Source organism: Mytilus galloprovincialis, chromosome 1 (assembly GCF_965363235.1).
Source record: "Mytilus galloprovincialis chromosome 1, xbMytGall1.hap1.1, whole genome shotgun sequence".
NCBI classification, from domain to species: Eukaryota; Metazoa; Mollusca; class Bivalvia; order Mytilida; family Mytilidae; genus Mytilus; species Mytilus galloprovincialis.
Window position 1 is genome coordinate 9,182,268 of NC_134838.1, and position 22,739 is coordinate 9,205,006.

Sequence of the window (22,739 nt, forward strand, 5' to 3'; positions counted from 1 at the left end):
AAGCCAATAATGGGGAGATACTCTTTTAGTACAAAATTTATACTGGATTGTCAAATTCTTGATTGAACAAGCATAGCTACGAGCTTTTGAGTCACCATGTTGCTCTAGGTTCTCTAGGGAATCAACTATAACTTTAAACGCAGTAAGAAAAGTATATAACGATTCTGATCGACTGGCCCAACGGGTTTCACAAAGGGTTTTCAGTTTCTGACGTCTATCCATTTCTTCTCTTACTACTGCATTCTGTTCCAGGCTTTCTTTAAAAAAGAGGACTCTTTTTGCTGAGTAATCGAATGCGAAAGCAATAGCCTGCACAGTGTTCATAAGATTTCTAATTAATGGTTCTTCACTAGCATGTACTATTGACAAATTCAGGTTATGGGCTTTGCAATGTATGTAACTTGCTCCAGGTATTCTTTCTTTTATTTTCGATTGGACGCCTTTATGTATACCTGACATATTAGCAGCCCCGTCGTAACCCTGAGCACGCATATGATCAACATCGATCCCTTTCAATTCTAGTTGTTCCAGAAAAAGTTCTGCCAATGCCTCTCCTGTTGTTCGGGATGCTTCCGCGAAGCCAAGAAATTCCTCTCGAATTGACTTTGTCGTCTTGTCAAAAAATCATACACAGATAGACGCCTGTTCTTTGGTTGCACAGTCAGTCGCCCCGTCGGACATGAAACCAAAATATTTTGAATCATTACAATCCTGGACCAATGTCGAAATAATCTGATCTGCACATATTTCAATGAGTTCATTCTGGATATCTGGTGATGTATACTTTTTCTGTGGATCAGCAAAAGCAAGATGATCTGCAAGTACGATGTTATCCTTGGCTCTCATGTGAAGGAGAGCAACAAAATTGCTATGTTTTTCCTCGTGACCTCTGATTACAAGATTTTGTTTACCGCATAACAAAATAGCGTCAATAATACAAGAAAGAACTTCTCGGTTTCTCTTGATTCTAGCATTGAAACTCCGACATTGACTCCAATATATCGGACTTTTCTCCGGATTTTATCCGAAGAAATTCAGTTGCTGCAAGCACGTTGTCGTGATGCTTACTTTTTTCATTAATATGCCGTGAGACGCATCGACTAAGATTTCCCCAATCTGTAGCGGGAGATGACAGTGAAAAAGTCTTTTCCTTTGTATTTTGTCTCTGTGGTCCAAACAAAACACAAGGTGCACAATAGACAGCATAATTCACAACAGAATACCTCATCCAAGGGTATTTTTCAAGCCAACTCCACTGCAGCGATCTGTTGACATTTCTAATGGTCTTACAAATTAAATATTAATACAATATTTTTTCCTATTTTGAAACGATTTCTAGGTGAATTTTAGAGATATAACGAAAAAAACACTTGAACTTATTAATGAAGGTGCCTGGGGACAAGAATGTGCCTGAGGAAACGAATGCCCCCGCTCAAGCCTTGCAATTTTTCAAGATATAAAGGGGCATTACTTTAAATGAATCACTGTCTAAATTCAAATGTGTGTTTCGGTGGAGGATAACTTAATGTTCCATTCGACTAGCGGCAGGGGCATTCAAATGTGTCTCTTCAAATCGATAACCCATACTTTGTCTTTTTATTTTTTAGCCATTGCGTTGTCAGTTTATTTTCAATCTATCCCTATGGTATACGTAACAAAATCGACAACTGAGAGCTATTGCTAATAGCTATGAATTTATGAAATATTGAAATAAGAAGATGTATCATTGCCAATGAGACATATCTCCAAAAATGCCACCACATCTTCCATGTCTGACCATAAGTACGAAATAAAAAAAGGTCGTGAAACAGGAGAAGTAATTTGCTGTGATGAATAGATTAGTTGCTGAGAAAAATGTTGTTACGGACGGACGCACGGACAGTCAGAGGTACACATGAACCAGTTTACAACGTACTCAATTGGGCAAGGAACGGGAGGATAAATAAGTGCAGTATGTGGCAATTAAACCAGCCTTTACCGTTTTTACAGGTGGTGGACTGGCTTATCTTTTTACGTAATAAATACATTCGGCATATATATTGTTCAATTTCTAAATAATTTTTAATTTCTTTTGTTTGCAAAATTATGAATTACCTCAAAGGAAACTTGTATTTAGCAATAAAATAAACGGTACCAATTTTCTTGCACCAGATGCGCATTTCGACAATACATGTCTCTTCAGTGATGCTCGTGGCCAAAATATTTGAAATCCAAAGCTTATATAAAAGATGAAGAGCTATAATCCAAAAGGTCCAAAAAGTATAGCCAAATCCGTGAAAGGAATTAGAGCTTTGCATGAGGGAGATACATTCCTTAATTTATAATAATTTCTAATATTTTGTAACAGCAAATTTTAATTACACAAAAAATCCGTATTTTCATGCCAGTACCGAAGTACTGGCTACTAGGCTGGTGATACCCTCGGGGACTAATAGTCCACCAGCAGAGGCATCGACCCAGTGGTAGTAATAAAATTAACGGTACCAATTTTCTTGCACCAGATGCGCATTTCGACAATACATGTCTCTTCAGTGATGCTCGTGGCCAAAATATTTGAAATCCAAAGCTTATATAAAAGATGAAGAGCTATAATCCAAAAGGTCCAAAAAGTATAGCCAAATTCGTGAAAGGAATTAGAGCTTTGCATGAGGGAGATACATTCCTTAATTTATAATAATTTCTAATATTTTGTAACAGCAAATTTTAATTACACAAAAAAATCCGTATTTTCATGCCAGTACCGAAGTACTGGCTACTGGGCTGGTGATACCCTCGTGGACTAATAGTCCACCAGCAGAGGCATCGACCCAGTGGTAGTAATAAAATTAACGGTACCAATTTTCTTGCACCAGATGCGCATTTCGACAATACATGTCTCTTCAGTGATGCTCGTGGCCAAAATATTTGAAATCCAAAGCTTATATAAAAAATGAAGAGCTATAATCCAAAAGGTCCAAAAAGTATAGCCAAATCCGTGAAAGGAATCAGAGCTTTGCATGAGGGAGATACATTCCTTAATTTAAAATAATTTCTAATACAACAGCAACATGTTCCCAAGATGTATTTGTCAGCAAATCTAGTTTCACTCTGTCTTGTTGTGAACATTCTATGGTGATATTACCAATATCTGGATAAGGAGGGTGGTTAGATGAAGACGGAGTCGACGAGTCAGTTAGTGACGGTGTTGGGGGATCATCAATCTTTGTAGAGGTATGATCATCTGAGCCTGTTCCTTCAGGACGCGAATCAGATGAGTTTGGGTTCGGTTTGAAATAAGAAAATATCTTTTTCTGCATGACAGCTTCATCAACACTTGTAACTATGTTGTCAAACTAATATCCGGGAAAGACGGAAAAGATACCAACAGTCTCCGAACGTTAAACAAATATCATAATCATATTAGTCTTAGATAATTATACATGCATCACTCTGTTCTGTCGATTCGTATTGAGCAATTCATCTCTCTCGCTCTCTCATTATGTTTTATTTTTTTAATTTTTTTAATTTTTTTTGTTGTTGTGAAAACGACGTGGATGCACGTGCTGTCGTGCCTCCGGGTAGCTACGCCCCTGTTTAACTTTTTGGTTGCCTAATTCTACTTTTCCTGTTGTTGTTTTTTATTTCTTAAAAAATACAGTATTCTGTTGTATTTGTATTGATATAAGTTCTACATTTTGTTGCTCCAATTCATAATTGTAATTCATCTTGGTTCTTTAATCTTACTTCTTCTAAATCATTACCAATATTCTAAAATGTACTGTCATCAGCAAATTTGCGTTTGCCAGCCTTAACTTTTAAAAAATATTTGACAGTGTCAAGTTAAACAGTGCATTTGTAGTTGATCTGTACTATAGCTGTATCCCTCTTGTTCTTTGTCTGAAATATTTTCTCTCTCCGCAAAACAAACATTCAATTCATTTAGTTATTATTCTTTTCTTGGTTTTCCAAAGACATTTCGGTGTTGACATGAATATCAAAAATGTGGTCATTTTAATATATTTTCTGTTTACAAAACTTTTCGAAAAACTATAAGGATTTTCTTATCCCAGGCATAGATTACCTTATCCGTATTTGGCACAACTTTTGGGAATTTTGGATCCTCAATGCTCTTCAACTTTGTACTTGTTTGGCTTTATAAATATTTTGATATGAGCGTCACTGATGAGTCTTATGTAGACGAAACGCGCGTCTGGCGTACTAAATTATAATCCTGGTACATTTGATAACTATTGGCCATTGTTACATTATAGTTCGTTTCTGTGTGTGTTACGTTTCGGTGTTGTGTCTCTGTTGTGTCGTAGTTCTCTTATATTTGATACGATTCCCTCAGTTTTAGTTTGTAACCCGGATTTGTTTTAATGCCCCATTTATGGGCATTATGTTTTCTGGTCTGTGCGTGCGTTCGTTCGTCCGTCTGTTCATTCGTCTGTCTGTTCGTCTGTCCCGCGTCAGGTTAAAGTTTTGATTAAAGTTTTTGGTCGAGGTTGTTTTAGATGAAGTTGAAGTCCAATCAACTTGAAACTTAGTAAACATGTTCCCTATGATATGATCTTTCTAATTTTAATGCCACTTGATCCCATTTTTACGGTCTAGTGAACATAGAAAATGATAGTGCGGATCAGTGTACTTGGGACACATTCTTGTTTCTCTATCGTTTTATGAATTTTGAACCGCGTAATACTACTGTTGCTTTTTTTTTTTTATTGAAAGCTAATTCGTCTGTTCGATGATGGATTGTTATAATTTGATTTTCCTGATTTCTTTGAGAAAAAAAATGACATATACCCTTTTCCATTGGATGTGGATTCTTCCTTCTGTTATTGATTTATTAAAAAATGTATCTAATAAAGTAGGTTTTAATGAATGACATACACAGGAAAAATTGCAACGTATGTAAAACATATGTTGCAATTTTTCTAGTGTACATGAATGATTAATTCTGTAAATATACTATCTGAGCCTGGTACAGAGCTTGTTTTCAGATTTAAATAATCCCTACTATTTTCGTAATTGTTATACCCTTATTTTTCTTCAGATATTGTGATGCTACTATACTTTTCCATTATTTCCATATAAAAGTCTTTATTAAAATTGTTTGTTTTGAAATGATTGCCTTTAGGAAGATTGTCTACCCCTTTTTTTTTTTATCTTCTTCCTCGAAGAGGATCTTTCTTCTAATTCTATTAATAGAAAAGCCAAGGTTCTTTCTCGAATTTATAATATTATACACAGTAAACTTTATTTTGATCCAAGGAAAGCTGCCAAAAGAGGAGATTACTTTCTAAACTTCGACCGTTTCTTTTTAATTTCTACTTCCATTTAACTGATGACTTCTTAAACTGCCTCATATTTTGCATTAGTGAACATTGATCCAGCTTCCATTAATTTGTTCAAATAAGTTGGTGTGTTTTTAAATTTGAAATTTCATTGATATTTGTTGAGGCTGTGTTTTTTGTCCTCTACTTATTTGTTCCACCAACACGATTTATGATGATTTCTGGTATGTTTTGTTGGTTTATGAGTGTTTTTCCATACATAGCATTAATTTATCTTCAAATATTTGATAACATTCTTCCATTGGTTGTTTATGGAAAAATTCAAATTTTCACAAAATTCTCCAGTAGCACTTTTCAATGCATCTATTTCAGCTATTTTTATATTCCATTTTGAGGATTTCATTCTCTGAATGAGCTGGTTTATTAATACAAGAGTTTAATTTTGTAAAGATTCCAATATGGGTAGATTGAATATTTACATAAGACTCATCAGATCAAAATAGATATAAAGCCAAAGAAGTTTTCAGGATTGCAGGCAATGGGTCTTTTGTACCTATTCAGTATATCAATCCAGATATAAAGTTTATATGCATTTATTCTTTTTTGTCAATATTACATGTAAAACTAAAACAGAATCAAAAGATAATGTAAAGCATAAAGTAAAATGCATACTTTCATAAAAAAAAGGCAATTCTCACAATGGCAAATATTAATGTTACAATGCACCTGCTTATAAATAACTTTAAAATTTCTCTTGGGAATTTACAAAGGTTGATTTTCTTTTACCATAATTAAAGTGTTGTAAACAAACTTCATCAAATAACAAAATTGTCTGTTGAAGGTTAATGGATAAATAGACTATGCCATTAATGATTGAAAAAAATAAAGTTCCTATAAAACTTACAGGTGACTTATTTAAAAATATTTAGGTTTTTCATAAGAAAAGTTTCAGATTCTTTGCAAACTAATAGTTCATAATTGCCAGATTTAGAGAGATGCTCTCTTGTGTATCGTGGAACCTGCTTTAGTTGGTATATAAACTTGTATCCCTAAATGTTTTCTCTGTCGTGTGCCAGAAGCATTTATTGGTGTGTATACAGTTCACCGTCCTATCAAATTGTTCTGTTCTATACATCAGTTTGCAAACGGTTATCGAAGACAGAGTGAGCAAGCATCTTCTTAGCATCTTCTTTATTTTCAGGATTGCAGGCAATGGGTCTGTTGTACCTATTCCGTATACCACCAGTAATCTTAACTAGATCACCAATACTTGAAATCATGGTATTTAATACCACCTTTTCGAAAAAAAGAAACTCTTTCAATCTTGCATTTGTTCTACAACAAAGCGATATTTAGTAACTAAGCGAGTCAAGATTAGCTTTATTTGTTGTTGACTGTTTTTTCTCTTTTGACCAGACAAACGCATTTTAACCATATATCCCTTATATTCCAAGTACTGAACTGCATTCCTGAACACCTATCAACAATGCAAACTTCATCATCCTGCAACCAAGCTGTTGTGTTCTCCAAGTTGTTAGTTATGGCATGATATGGATACATCATTATTGTGGACGTCTTCAAAGTAAGGCCCTTAGATCGACATGATATAGCCGTTAGTTCCTACATTTATCATAGGTTTGACCAATGGGTGGTGATGTTTATACATGCTGTGAGACAGTATCTGGAAATGATAATCACTACTTTTTTAATGAAAATATATGTTCCATCGAGGACGCTGACAGCTTTTATAGGATCACTGAAACAATTGCTTTGCTACTGGTGGTGTATGCTTTGTTACAAAATTTGAATGACTTATATGCTGACAACCATGTGAATGTGGAATGAAGGTTTCCTTTAAAGTACTTTTTGCAGCAAAGATAATTCTCTGTACCTGATAACCTGTCGACCCAAAGACTGTTCCAAGAATTTGATTTGACAAACCAACACGGAGCTTGTTTTAAAAATACTCCAATGCAAGTCCTTATTGACCTTACTCCAGGCAGAACTTCTTACAGTGGACTCGTAACCAAGAAATTACTAAACTTATATCCTTACTCAACCCTGTCTAGTCATTATAATTGTCTTCTGTAACGAGTGCTGGTCTATCAAAGTTCAAACGGGAAGATGTTAGTATGGGGAAAATATTCATGCTGTTTTGATGACTATAAAACATGTAACGCTTTAATCTTGAAAAAACTTCTTTTCATATTTTTTTGCAACACAGACTTTTCTTATTGATGAATATTCCTTTTTCAATAAATGATAGATTAAGCATATCAAAGAACTCAAAGAAATCATTTTTTGTGGAATTTATGTTACAACGTTTAACTCGTTGCATTTGTTTGCACCTGTCCTTACTTAAGTTACTCAAGAACCCGATGTTCAGTAGTTGTCGTTTGTTGATGTGTGTTCATAAGTGTTTTTGTATAAATTAGACCGTTGGTTTTCCTGTTCGAATGGTTCTACACATTTTTTAGGCCATTTATGACCTTGCTGTTCGGTCTGAGCCAAGTCTCTCGTGTTGAAGACCGTGCTTTGATCTATAATGTTTTACTTTTGGGTGGGGAGTTGTCTCATTGGCACTCATACCACATCTTATATCTATTACCCAACACTAATGTGCTCAGCCTATGTGCCTTGTGTTTCTTTCTTGCATGTGACGTGGCTCTGTACTTATACATCCCGGCATTGTGGTATTGTGTCATGGTAAATGTTTGTTTATTTATCTGTTTGTTTTTATAGTGATTAAGATGATAACATAACGTTGACTGTTGTACGCCTATTTTTGACAGTTTTACCTATTACATAAAAAGAAGATGTGGCATGATTGCCATCGAGACAACTCTCCACAAGAAACCAAATGACACAGAAATTAACAACTATAGGTCACCATACGGCCTACAACAATGAGCAAAGTCAATATCCCATAGTCAGCTATAAAAGGCCCCGAAATTACTAATGTAATACAATTGAAACAAAAAAACTAACGGCACATTTTTTTGTTAAAAAAATACGGTTTGGTTTGTTCACACATCGTTGTCAATATAATGGAATTGTATATGACTATCATACAAGTGAGAGGTTTAGCAAGCTATAAAATCAGGTTTAATCCACCATTTTCTACATAAGGCAGCAACCATTTGATTTTCTGGGGGGGGGCTATGGTTTTTTTTGGAAAAAAAAGTTTGTTTCCAGTTTTTGGAGAAAAAAATAATTTGATTTTGATTCTGAGAAAAAAAAATTGTTTGTTTCACCCTCAGCTGCCACTATATGTAATGTTAAAATTGAAAGAAAAAAATTGTTTTCGACTTGTCGCGAAAAAAATAGATTGTTTTTCGCCGCAGGCGGGAAAAAAAATTTGTCCAGAAAAAAAAACCATAGCCCCCCCCAGAAAATCAAATGGTTGCTGCCTAAGAAAATGCATGTACCAAGTCAGGAATATGACAGTTGTTGTCCATTCGTTTGTCGTGTTTGGGCTTTTGATTTTGCCGTTTGATTGGGAACTTTCAGTTTCAAATTTTCCTCAGAGTTCAGTATTTTTGTGATTTTACTTTTTAGTTCCAGCATATGAAAGAACTCCAAGGATTCAATTTTTGTTAAGTGAATGATAAGTGTATTTTTGGACCCTCTGGACCTAGGAGAACCAATTTGAAAATTATGCACAAATAACAAAATCTAAATATAGAGTTAGATCCATCATACCCTAAAGAATTCGATTTTTGTTGAAATCGAAAAGTTTAATTTTTACCCTTTGGTCCAATTTTAAGATGGGGCCTAAAATTTAAAAACCAGTACATAAAAGAACCCCAAGAAATAAAGTTTGTTAAAATGAAACAAAAAATTAACTGGGCCCTTCGGACGTTAATTTGGACCAACGTGGGCTAAAATAACAAAATCTAAATATTCGTTTAGATTTGGCATATCAAAAAACCCCAAAATTTTTTTTTTGTAGACATCGAACAAAGTTTAATTTTGATCCTTTTACTCAAATTGCGGGCCAATTTGATAATGGGGCCTAAAATTAAAATTAAACAAATACCTGGTTAGATTCAGCATATTTAAGAAACCGCAAGATTCAAGACTTCTATTTTAATCCCATCAAATTTGCCAATTGGGTCAGGAAACAAGCAATTCAAACCAAGTATCATATCAGTATTAATTTTGGTCCCTTATAACTATTTGATGAATTCCAATCCCCAAAAATCAATCCCAAGCTTTTTCTATGCCTGTAAGTGCTCCGAGTTCACGTTTCCTGATCCATTACAGCTAGATCTGGACAAGTAACTACATGTTATGCCTGGTTCACTCCAGATTTCCAGGCTTAATACCCCTTATGATTTTGTTATAGTTTTAGTCAATCGAATATAAACATACTGACTGGAATTGTTAATCTCATTTAATATAAAAGACTGGCAGTTTATGAATTTCTCTTTAAGTGCAATTATTTAGGGGTTGCTGACTCATAGATGTTTATGAGTGGTCATGTATAATCCCAGGTCAATTTTACTATGTGTTGAATTATACAAAGACTTAAACATTGGTAGTTGCAATTATGCTCACTAGCTGTTCACATACTAATATGAAAAGCTCTTTGTTTGATACTAATTAGTCTGCCACTCTTTTATTTTTCTGGTAATAATTCAAGCCAGAGGAAATAGTAGATATGTGTTTTTAACTAATACTTACAAGAAACTATATAATCTTTAATTTGTCACTGCCATAGGTATCCTACATAGCATGTAGTGGTTGAATCTATATCAAAGCTTTGAAGACAAACAAATAAAATATCACTTACAAAACTCAACAGGAAACTGTTCAAGCTGATAAAGTTATAAACCCTCAGCAAAGGATGGTATTAATCAGCATTCAAAACCAAAAACAAATTTTATATACATTTATTATTTTTTTTCAATATTACATGTAAAACTAAAACAGAATCAAAAAGATAATGTAAGGCATAAAGTAAAAATAACAAGTACACCAGCATACCAAAAATATGACTTAAATAAATATGACATGACACTACATAGAAAAGGCAATTGAGTGAAACAATTTACCACAGTGTAAAACACTAATTTGTTACAATGCTCCTGCTTATATAATACTTTCTCTTGTGAATTTACAAAGATTGATTATTTACGATAACTGAATTGTTGAACATAAGTTTCATATAATACAAGGGTTTTGCTCAATAGTAATGTGAATGGTGAAATCATCTTGGACCAGGGCTGTGGTATTGGCATGTTTAAATTCATACAATTTGTGATTTTCCAGTTTATAAATTATACTGGTGGTTTCCAAATGAGGATGTTCTTCCTCAGACTTGGGTCTTTTAAGCATATTGTGCTGGCCCGGTCTGATTTTATGCTCTGAAATCCTCACACCCAGAAATAATTCTGAAGAACATGGAATGGCATTTTTGGGGAGGTTCAATTTTAATGTAAATTTAGTCAATTTTAACTTGAAGGTAACAAAAGTTAGAAATTAATATTACATGTATTTGTTTTAAGTTTTTCGCATGTATCAACTGTTCACTTTTAGTGGTAATTTTCTTCATAAAATTTGTATTAATCAAAAGAATCTTCCATTTTGTTATAAAATAAATGAGATACATCTAAATTCCTCATCTTTGATTGACAATTTTTATGCCTAGTTGTGGGAGTTTTTCTCTAGCCTCTTCCACCAATAATACGGGCTGACTTGATAAACCAGTAGCTTGATAAATGCAACAGTAGCCTACCACAGTTCAATAGTCAGAAACAGATTAATTTGATGAAACAGGTGTTTAACACCGCCAATAATCAATCTATCTAACATCATTTAAGCCTGATATTACCATAAACTAAGTAGATTGGTTTGATTGTAGCACTATTTTGTATGAAAAACATGACCAGCTTCAGTACAAATAACTAGCAATAAGCACACAAAAAAAAATTCTTTTTTTGAAACTTTTTCCATAACAAATATACAATGTATGTCAGATAGTTGCATGATAAAATATCAATATTGCAAATAAATTCTATGAAACTTGATTTGTCAAAATACATGATTTGCATAAAGAACAACTTCGATATGATAGTTATTAAAGTTTGTTCTGCTCAATTGTCAAAATCAATCTTTTAAAAAATTTGTTTTGCATATTATATTCTTATCGATGTTTTATTAGGAACTAATTATAGCTTTCATCTATTGACTTTTCTTATGAAAGTTTTAAGTAAACAGAAAATATAATGCAGATATAAAAATGTCTATGACTACTTGGTGGACTTTTTCACATTTTAAATTCCCCTGAGAAATTTGTTTTCTCTAAAATATCACTGAAACTACTACTATAAGTATGACTTTACTACCATATATAATCATTTATTCATTTTTTTTCCTTGGCTCTCCCGAAAGTCTTGATAATAAGGCAAAAATAACAACATTTCTTAAATTATATATATGTTTTAAAAAGTATTACCAAATTATGTGCAATATACAGAAATTAAAATACTTTGCGTTGTGTACTATGTAAACTAATTAACATATAAAAACATTGGTTTAATAAATTGGTATCAAAACCTCAATAGTTCTTGAAGATTGTTTCATGGCACACTGTTTATTAATTGTCATTTATAAATTTGCACACTTCACATTTTCATTCATCAAAAAGCCAATTACAAGGAAATGAAAGAAAATTAAGCAAGCAAACAACTGTAACTAAAAGTATATTTATACAGCAAAAATATAGTAAGTAGGTTCATTACAAATGTTCAGAAGAAATGGAAATGTATGGAAGTAAATCACAGGTATACATCTTTGTATACAGAAAACCTCCATATGTAAATGCCTGAATGTTTGAGGTACATTCAAAGTCTGAAATATTTGACCAATTTCTTTTTTTATTATATATTTTGTATTCCTCTAAAATTAGGAAAATTGTAACTACAGAACTGATTTAAATACATAAGGGTGTAGAGATATGGGAGATCACTGTTAAAATCACTAATGTGTTAGTACATGTAGTAGGCCATTCATCATATGCTTTTCAAACATTCAATTGAAACAGATCAAAGTGATGTGTTGCGAAGAAGCTGAGAAATACAATAATGAAAATGGTTATTACAAACGCTCCAGTGATATTAAACAGTTATGTCTTTTTCCCCTGGTCTATCTCTTATACTTGTCTGTTTGCATTAAAGTAAAGGATTTGATTGTCAAAAACAATTATATTAATCTGCATGTTACTGAAATTTAAATATTTTCTGTATGATAATAACAATATTTAACTTGAAAAAAAAAAGAAATGAAATGCCTGTTTTGTAATAGATTGAACCATACAATTTCAACACATCACAATCATAAATAAACTCATCATAGATACCAGGATTGAAATTTAAATTTGCACCAGATGTGCGTTTCTTCTACAAAAGACTCATATAAGATATATAATCATAGTAAGGTAAAAAAAAAAAGGGTGATTGATAATGGTGTTCTGCAAAAAGCTCAACACAAACAGACAGTAAAATGTTGACAATATAGAGTTCTTGTCGGAATTTATGTTTATTCTTATTTCAAAAAAAAAGAAGATCTACACTTTGCACTTCACATCACTTGTCAGCTCATGCATAGGGTCACAGTTAAAGGGAGATAATCACAACTCTTCATTTCCTGCTGGTTTCTCAAGGTTCCTTTCTTTAATTACTTTTTTCATTGTTGCAGCAACTGGAAATAAATAATGTAAAACAGTATTATATTAAGTACTACTTTTACAGATTTTTCAGTTATTTTGAATCAATAATACTTACAGAATAACTTATCAAAGAGTTCAAATATTGAAAAAAATCTTCAATTGACCAAACAGCACATTAATACAAATTTGTGTGATGTGTGACAAATTATCATTGTTGTTTTGTAACAAGCTAAAATTTTTGATATGTGCATACTTAGATTTTCTATTTTTTTTATAACATTGAACTATATTGTAAATGAAGGAGAAAAAAACAAGGAACAATTTTTTAATCACTTTGTTTTGATTTAATAACATTGACCACTCCTATTGATGTACAAATGTATGATGTAAGAGGAGTGAAAGTAAAGGATTTGTTGTGTCATAAACCAGAAGTTCATTCATAATATAAGCTCCAAGTGGAAGAAATATTCTGTAATATTATTTCCATTGGACATATATTACATTATTTGTTCCTTACGGAATAAAGGGTATGGAATATTTGTTCCAACAGTAATCATTGTCTTTAACACAGTTTCCAATGGAACCTCTGTTTGGCGAAACATATATATATACATTGACAGTTTCACATGTAACAATATATCGATTCTATAGAACATAAGATAATGCACTTACTAGATGTGGGATTAAAATGATAATACTTGTAATCTGGATGGCCATTTTCATTTTTATACTGGTCTAAAATATTTCCATCTGGATCTGAAATAAAAATGATCACAAGTCTGTGAATAGAATATCGAAACATTCAATATATAGTGACTCTGTAGAAAGAATAATTATGACTCAATGAGAAAAATTTTGATTGGTTTATAATTTTCATTTTTTTAATACGTTTGTCATGTTTGTATATGACAATCAAAATAAAAGTTGTCTGATAGAATTTTAAAGACACTTTCGTTGAATGTAAATAAAATCATTAAACTAGTTACTTAATTATGATAAATACACACTATCATGAAAGACTACCATTTTTAAATCGATTTTACTGTAAAGAAAATGTGTTAATATCCGTACCATAAAAGAGAACTCTTGGTATATATCCACCATCAGGGGAATATTTCTCTCCTTCAGGTTCTTCATCATCCTATAAAAAAATACATTGTAAAAATTAGTCAACACACCATAGCGGTTTTTTTTTTCATTTTAAATTAAAGACACAATTGAATGCAAGATAGACATCAGCATTCAACATTTTAACAAGATATATTATACTAGAACACACCCGTATATCGCGGGTCCGTGACTGAATTAAAGTATATAACTATGCGCAAGCCTTATTTTAGTATTAGTATTGTCATCTGATAAAGTCATGCTGATTATAAGATACACAGTTTTCTCTGCTTTCAAATCTTTCTGTTTGAACCCGTCAAACTGGAACTTATCAATTATTGATAATATTAATTATTTGGAAAACAAAAGGTCCTGGAATGGAGTATTTTTTAATCAACAGCATTGTCCTATATTAGTTATAAATATTGAATTCTTTGATTCGCTGTTTTACGTCATGCCCGCTAACAAATTGAAAACTGTACCTATACGCCTTATTTTAGTCCAGATTTTTTTAGTATTCGTATTGTTATCTTAGAAAGTCTAACTGATTAAAATACTACAATAGGTAACAATTTGACTATTAAGTAGTGTCAACCCTGTGATTATGACCCGTGTAATACTATATAGCATATTAATCCTGAATACACCGTTTGGTGGTGCGACTGTCAGATGCGGAACGTACAGATAAGGTAATCGGTAACAGGTGAATATACTATTTGTATCGGTATCGGACTCGACCCGGAACTTCTTAATTATTGGCAATATTAATTACGTGGAAAACAAAAGGGCCTGGAGTGGTGTAATTTTTAATCTACACCTTTGTACTATATTAGTTATATATAAAGTTGAATTTTTTGATTCGTCGTTTTTACGTGATGACGGCTGACAAATTGGACCTCGTAATTTTAGTATTATAGATTTGTCCCCCTCAGGATACAGAAAACTGGGCATCCAGCTGTACTGTGCCTCTGTCTGATCATCTTGTTAGCGCTCTCGCATGTACAATTCTTGCCAGGTTTGTATAAAATCATATTACAGATTGTATTAGTATTGTCTTTCACAAGGTTGAAAATTAATGCTGATAACTATTTTTAAAGAATTATGCCCCTTTGGATTTAAAAAAAAAATTAATTGAAAATTTCTTTCATTTTCTATCAAGCATAAATTTCTCTAAGATGTTTTTAAAAACTTTGAAGAACAAAATACATATATAAAAAAAAAGTGGATGAAAATATCAACGTCAAGATCTACATAACAAGAGACTTTATAGAAAACAATTACTCAAAACTGACAATCTACTTTAAGTATAAGTAAAAGTAGATGTTTTATATAGTCACTTTATTTGTTTCCTTACAAACTTAAGTTTTAAACAATATAACTATAAAATTCTACATAATGATTTGCTAAGGTCAAATAAAGATATATGTGTGGTTCCAGTAACCCGACCGACCCTAGTTAAAACCCCCCCCGACCCAAGAACTTTTTTTTTCATTTCTGAAAAATAAATTTTCAAACGATCAAATTTTGAGGATTGTGAATTAACATAATTAAATTCATAGATTTCTGTCATCTGAATTTCCATCACAAGTATCTGTTATGGCTAAAATGCAAGAATTCATAACAGAATGCAACAAAATTAACTAAAAATGTATCATGACTGTTTATTTTACAACCACATGTAAAAATGGCTGACTTCCGGTTGGGGCGTGTATAATACCGGAAACAATTTCGGTAAACAAACGATTTTTTTCCGGATTTTGACATTCAAAAAAAAAAAATTAAAAAAAAAAAAAAATTGCCGACCTACCGACCCTATTTTTTAAAAGTATGTAACTGGAACCACACATATATTTTTATTTGGCCTAATTCACCATAAGTACTCACCAATACATTAACCATAACAAAAGGTTTACTCAATTCTGCTATCTCTTTAGAACTATCAAACTGTGGTTTTAATGCTGAAACAAAAGCAAATTATGAAAAATTGTGAGGCATAAAGACATTTTACATACAAATGTTGAAGCTACTGTACATTATTAAATATACAGCTGTATTTGTAATACTTTCTTACTTCTTTTATAAGTACCTGGTATGTAAAAACTCATTAATGCAATTCATTGTACATGTTAAAGTATCCACACAACTGACCATTAACACATCACAGTTTACAATGGCATTTTTTGGATACATGAATGAATTCTTTTAATTGGCCAAAGTTTTAAGTGTCCATAACATTACATTCATAATGTAACAATCCACTTGTAGATCAAGGGAGGTTTTATTTCACTCTCACTTCTGAGTGAATATTATCAAAAAGTTTGGTTGGTTTCTGTAGAGAAGTTGCAGTAAAGTTTCATTTAACAGAAATTACCTATTATGGAGATTATGGAGGAATACCAAACATAGTGATGCAACACAACAGATATTTAACGCCAACTAAGTCAGTGTTACTCTACTTTGCAGGAGAAGGTACTTAAATAGTTTTAGAAAAAAATATAGTACATATAGAATTTAGAAAGAAACAAAAATTGTGAAAATCTTCAAATACAGGCAAAAACTCTTATAATGAGTCATCTACCAATTTGATCAACATAGACAAAATGTAGATCTAGACATTCAAAACTTTTATGGTCTTTCAGATGTTCTCTATCTATTACAGTTTTTAAAACAATAGTACTATGTTAAGCCTTTGTGGCCATATTTGTTGGACTACCGAATTATAGGGAAAACATTTTTTCAAACGAGATACCCAAAGGATCATCATGGCCAAGTTTGGTTTAATTTTACCATGGGGTATCAGAGACGATTTTTGTAAAAGTTAATGGACAGAGCCAACTGATGACAAAAGCACATAATAGTCCTTTGATTCAGGTGATTTGAAAATAAATAAATAACATTTATTGGTTTCTGAATATCAATAAGATTAACTAAATTCTAGATAAGATTTAATTTCACATCAGTTTATCCCTGCTGTTCTTAAAACTAATGGTTAATAGGAATTAACCCATTATAAACCTTCTTATGGAAATATGTGACATTAATATACTATATTACTATAAATGCATTATTTGTGATATAATTTTTCTATATTAACAATCAATATTTAGAATCTAAAGAAACAGCTGTGTGGTTATTTAGTGTAAAGTAATATTGCTATTATTTTTTTAATGTCTTTTTTGTAGCTCCACATGTTGCTTAAAATGTGTGCAAAAACAGAATTATGATAAAAAACAAACTGTTGGAACACATATGTGTCTAGTCTGTTAAAATGTTCAATAGTAAAATACATTGAAGACCCATTGGTGGCCTTCGGCAGTTATCTTCCCTTTTGTCGGATTGTTGTATCTTTGATATATTCCCCATTTCCAAAATTATTTTTTAACAATGGAAAAGTTTAAAACTGACTCACTGGGATTCAGACCAAATAGTCTTTAGAAATGAGATGAGACTATACTTAAACAAGTGCATACAATATATCATTGACCTGCCATTTAAACTGATCTAATCACAAACCTTCAACAATTGTTAGTTTCTCTTTGACTTGGTTGTCGCCAGAAAAAGAATTATCAAATAAACATTTTTATACTTCAGACTTTGCTGACAACAGTTTGATCCACTGATAACAAATTAAACTGCCATGACTGTACAAGGGAAAACAGATGCACACCAATATCGATTGTTCTGAAAACTTAAGTACAACATTAACTTACATTTACATGCTCCACACCATGTCTTATGTATAACAAGCATCATTGGTTTATTCCTAAAATACAATTAAGTCACATTCAATAGATTCTCAAAAATCTGTTAGACCAAATGTTAATTCCCTGAACTGTCAGACTTGTACAACTTTTCAATGCTGGAGGAGTACTCTGTTAAGTTTGGAAACAGAGATTTGATAATAGAAAAGTCCTACTTAAGTATACATTGTTTGTATATTCAGTATAGTGTATTGAATGTGACTGGTGAGTTCCATTAATTTTTACAGATTAATTATTTAGTATTTAAATGTTTATTTTAAGTTTAATTTGATTTAAACTTGTGATACATGTTAGAATTATTACTTTAACTGTTTTTATATTTAACTTTTGATGTTTCTATAATGTTTTAAGAAAATTCATTTATTTAACTTTTCATTAGTACCATTTCTTTGAAAAGATTTAGAATTTAATTTATAGTCAGAGACAGTCTGCCTTGCAAAATCCTTGAAATACTCTCACTAGAGGTTAGAGTTAGCCACCACTTCAGGTGAAGATTGCCAGAGTTCGTAACCCTTTTTTGGTGCAAGTTTTACTTCTTTAAAAACACAACGCGAAGCATATTTACCTTACTTAAGACTAACTCTGGAAATATCTTATTTTTCATTTTACATTTGAATTACTTGACGTCATTCTAATAAGTTTATACTCTGACTTTGTTAAATACAAAACAAAATGTACATGCAATTATTGTGCATTTGTAAATAAAATAGTTTTCATTTGATTTATTGTATGTTGTTCAGCCATAATCTGATATCGGGTATCCAGATGGTCAAATAGGAACGAAGTACTGGCCACTACACGTCCCGGGAAGTGTTGTCACAGACCCCTTTCCGTTACAAAAGTTTTCAGAGTTTGAATCAAACATAAATTACTTGATGACTAAAACAATATTTCATTGAGATTAATACAGAAGCATGAGTTGAACATATATACACTTAATGTTGGGAAACAAAATATCTCTGATTTAAAGGGTTGATCTTATGATCCCCCTATTAAACCGTGCTAAAGGTGTCAGACTTACTGTTCCTTGGCTGCCTTAATACCATCCTCAAGGGTAACCCATGCAACATCATCATTCCAGCCTGTTAACAAAATATATTGTCAGTTTCTATTGTCAGTTTCAAAACTGCCTTAATTATTAATATTGCTATAAGAAAGATAGTGCAAATAGAGTTGTTTTTAACTGATTTTTTTTTTATTTGTACCCTAATACATTTTGTATTTACAGTGCAAGTTAATGTAAATATAACATTGTATAAATATTATTATTTAGTAGAGAATAATGGAATTGTGACGTATCTTGTAAATAATGTTTACTAAAACTTTTATCACAATGTTCAAGTTAGGTTTTGAAAATGGTCGGAAGGGTGTATTATATATATAAGTAAATGGCACTTCAGCAGGTTCACCGTTAAAAACAGTGTACATGTATTGTCATGACTACATGAAAATTTTGGTAAACACTATTTGAATTAATATTTATCATGTACACAATAATTTCATTTACAATAATACAAAGAACCATGATTCTATCTTTTTAGATAATATATAATAACCATGATAAAGGAGAAAACAACGCTTAATATCACTACTTTAAAATCTGTCCCGCTTGACCCAAGAATCTGAACTTTAGACGTCACACAACAATCACTTTTCCAGTGTGGCATCAGATATTTTCTGTTGAGACGTCAAAATGTTACGGATACCTTTGTGATGTCCAATAATGGCAGACGAATAGCGATAAGGTGAATGGTGAGGCAGTCCGGATAATTTTGATGTCTTGAAAGGCTATTACATTTTTTTGCGTTGATGCCTAACACAGATAATCAATTTGTTATATTGGTCATTTTCTGTAAAAAAAAAACTAGCAGTAAAATTGTAAAAGACAAGATTTGATACTTCTGACACTTCTTGATAATGTCAATAAAACTTGACAGTGACAAATATTTCAAATTCTGTTTATAATGTTATTTATTTCTGTAGAATCCAAAGAAACAAATAATGCAGAGCAAATTTGGGTAAAATATGGTAAAAAAACTGAAACTATTTACCTCTGGCTAAATCATTTGCTATAGACACAGTGATACAGGAGATAAATAATATGACACGCGTCAAAAAGTCCATTTTTCCTGCAGCAGTCGATATTCCTAAATGAACTGAACCTTTAGATATTTTAGGAGGTATATCAGTAATGTGTATTTTACGTACCAGTCTGCCGGTTAACATTCGGAAGCTATTAACAGAGACCTTCCGAGAAAATACACATGTGTTGTTAAATCAAAATTGTCAAAAAAATCTGAAATAAAGGAAAATCATGGCAGAAGACTTCGGAGAAGACCTTTTTAATGTGTTTGACCAGAATGAAGTAACCAAAGTGTCCCCTTTAGATACTCCCATTGTAGATAAATCTGATGAACAAAGGTGATTTGTCAACTTTCAGTTTCCAAAGCTAAAAATTAAAATGTCTTTAAATGGTCAAGCTGTTTGTATTCTTCTGTTGTTTTATTAGCATTGTTCACAAGGAACTTTTAATAATAAGTTAAAAGACATGCTACTGTATAAAAGTTACAATACAGATCTTTGAGATCCTTACAGACTGTAATGACAAACAACAACTTTTATACAGTAGATATCAGAAAGTGTTTTTTTAATGCGACTGAGTGAGTATCTCAATGATCTGATACATAGATCTGTATGCAGCTTTGCCTGAAATCACAATAATTAATCTGGCATTTTAGTCTGTTCGTCAAAATATCACTTAAATAAATGCACATATGGAAATATTTCTGAATTTACACAGGCTTTCCTATCTTTTTTTTTATTAAGATAAAGACTGTTAAGTGTTCACCCATTAATCTGCATAAGATGTTTAAAAGAACCATCAATATATAGATATATACATAGAAAACTTCAGTTGAAATTGGCATATAATCCCTCCACATTCTGTATGTCTGTCCAAAGTCAGAAGCCTGTTATCAGTCAGGGGACTTACTTAAATGAGTGATCTTTAAATCACTTATTTAAGTAGCAAATTAGAAATTTTGTTATAAATTGTGATTTTGTAGTTATACTAAAATTTTAAACACATAGGTTTAGATAAAATCTTTTCATTAGTAAAATTGAAAAAAATGAATTTTTTGCTCCTTTTAAGTAGAAAGGTTTATGCCTTTGGTGCAATAATTTAGCTGCAAATTCTATTTTAGTGGATAAAATGCTATAATAATGGCCTAACTTAATGAACTGATACATGTACTTTCTTAACAGATTTTTCCCAGCAGTGGGAGTATTTTTCCTTAAAGTTCAAGGTTTCATCTTTCAGATTATGTAATAAAATTCTACTGTTCACGATAAAAATTTCACTGTTCGGGGGTGTTGAAATTAGTGGGGGTTATTAGAATAATGATACTTAAAGAAGTGATTTTTTTTAAGGAAATTGAGGTATGATACTTAAACAAGTGATTTTTATGTCATTATCCTAGATTCGGTACAAGGTCATCACCTGACATGACCTGGTCATCCTAGACAACACAGATTTTGGTTCTGATAAGTTTAGAAACATAATTAGTCCCTGGATCATTTAGTATTCTATATTTAAAACTACAATAAAATTAAATCACTTAGTCTAGTGATAAATTTGTACTACTTAAATAGGTGATTATTAAAGAAAGACAACTCTAACTTACAACCTTTATGAACATAATGTTACTTGAATCAGTGGTTTAATAATCACTCATTTAAGTAAGTCCCCTGACTGGTTATTTAGTGGTGATGTGTTACAAATTTGTTTTCCGTTCATTTTTTGATAAAAAAGACAATAAGTACAAATCTAAGAGTACTAGCATCTAGTTAGTTTCTTTGCTTGATGGGAATGTAAAATATAAAGGCTAACAGAATGCATCGCATCATTCATGTCATTCCTGCTAATGCATTTGTTGGAGAAAAAAATATTCATTGAGAGGATCAAATGTATAAATGGAAGCTGTTTCAACAGAGTATTATTTATTTATTTATTTCAGGACTGATAATTTACTGCAGAGCATTGTTGGTACTAAGAGACCTGCAACTTCTGTTGATGTAGAAGAAGAAAATGAAGAACCCAAAACAAAAAAGATCAAAAGTTTACCTGATGATACAGGGTAATCTTTATACCTTTTATACACATGATTTTTTGTGTAGATTATTTAAATAAGATTTGCATGAAGAAGACACATCTTTAACTCTGATGATAAGCATACATTTTTACATGTACAGTGATGCATATGTGTGAAAAAAAAATTATTACATAGTTTAAAAAAGTAATTAATTAAAGTGGAGGCACTATAATAAATACTTTAATTTATAGAATTTCCAATGATTTATTTGTTTATCCTGTCCTGTTGCATTACATTTCTTATGTATTTTTAGACATTAAATTAAGGTTCAATTAAATTAAGTTATATTTTGTGTATATAATTGCAGGTCTACAGAAGTAATGCCTAGAATTCAGGTTCATACAGTAGAGACTGCAGAGGCTTGTTTACATGAGGTTTGTTATGTTTTATTGTTAACCATGATTGTTTAAAGTGTTGTCCATAACCTTCTGTTATGATCATTATGTCCTTTTTTGTCATATTAAGTCTGTTTAGTCATTATTTAAATTTATTTGATACAGTATTCCTCACTTTTAAAATAGCATAACACTTAATTGAAAATTTCATTTCATTTACAAACTTTTCTCTTGCAGAAAACAGTTCCTGTTCATTATAGATAAATCTAGTTATTTGCAAATATTTAAACAAAAAGTAGTAATTCATTGTGCATTATTATATAACATGAAATCAGAACAATATCTTGTGTCAGGTATTGTTACAATTAAGATGCATGAGTACCAATTGAGAAAACCAACAGTTCTTAAACATGTTTTACAGTTTTCTCCATCATGAT

The 22,739-nt window shown here is 31.6% G+C and overlaps 2 protein-coding genes across 2 annotated transcripts in view; one reads left to right on the forward strand and one right to left on the reverse strand.

Moving 5' to 3' along the window:
* Window positions 1-10,155: 10,155 nt before the first annotated feature.
* On the reverse strand, window positions 10,156-20,020 carry LOC143064797 (thioredoxin domain-containing protein 12-like). Its single transcript, XM_076237906.1, has 7 exons — window positions 19,868-20,020; window positions 18,838-18,898; window positions 17,766-17,818; window positions 15,940-16,013; window positions 14,020-14,089; window positions 13,621-13,704; window positions 10,156-12,980 (listed from the first exon to the last, which is right to left on the reverse strand). Exons 1-7 carry the CDS (start codon window positions 19,938-19,940, stop codon window positions 12,910-12,912), a joined length of 486 nt encoding a protein of 161 aa, XP_076094021.1. The 5' UTR covers window positions 19,941-20,020; the 3' UTR covers window positions 10,156-12,909.
* Window positions 20,021-20,042: 22 nt separating this feature from the next.
* LOC143064790 (exosome RNA helicase MTR4-like) overlaps window positions 20,043-22,739 on the forward strand; it is a 30,037-nt gene continuing 27,340 nt past the window's right edge. Inside the window, exons 1-3 of the mRNA XM_076237894.1 lie at window positions 20,043-20,237; window positions 21,833-21,952; window positions 22,275-22,341. Of these exons, the coding sequence (XP_076094009.1) occupies window positions 20,131-20,237; window positions 21,833-21,952; window positions 22,275-22,341 (294 nt within the window). The 5' untranslated portion in view covers window positions 20,043-20,130. The remainder of the gene's footprint in view (window positions 20,238-21,832; window positions 21,953-22,274; window positions 22,342-22,739) is intronic.

Excerpts from the sequence above, each read along its gene's own strand:
- LOC143064797 (XM_076237906.1), bottom strand. The coding sequence starts at position 19,940 with ATGGACTTTTTGACGCGTGTCATATTATTTATCTCCTGTATCACTGTG. Across the intron at positions 17,819-18,837 it reads ATTAAGGCAGCCAAGGAACA|GAATAAACCAATGATGCTTG; the intron begins GTAAGTCTGACA and ends ATTGTATTTTAG. Across the intron at positions 16,014-17,765 it reads ATGGTGTGGAGCATGTAAAT|CATTAAAACCACAGTTTGAT; the intron begins GTAAGTTAATGT and ends CTTTTGTTTCAG.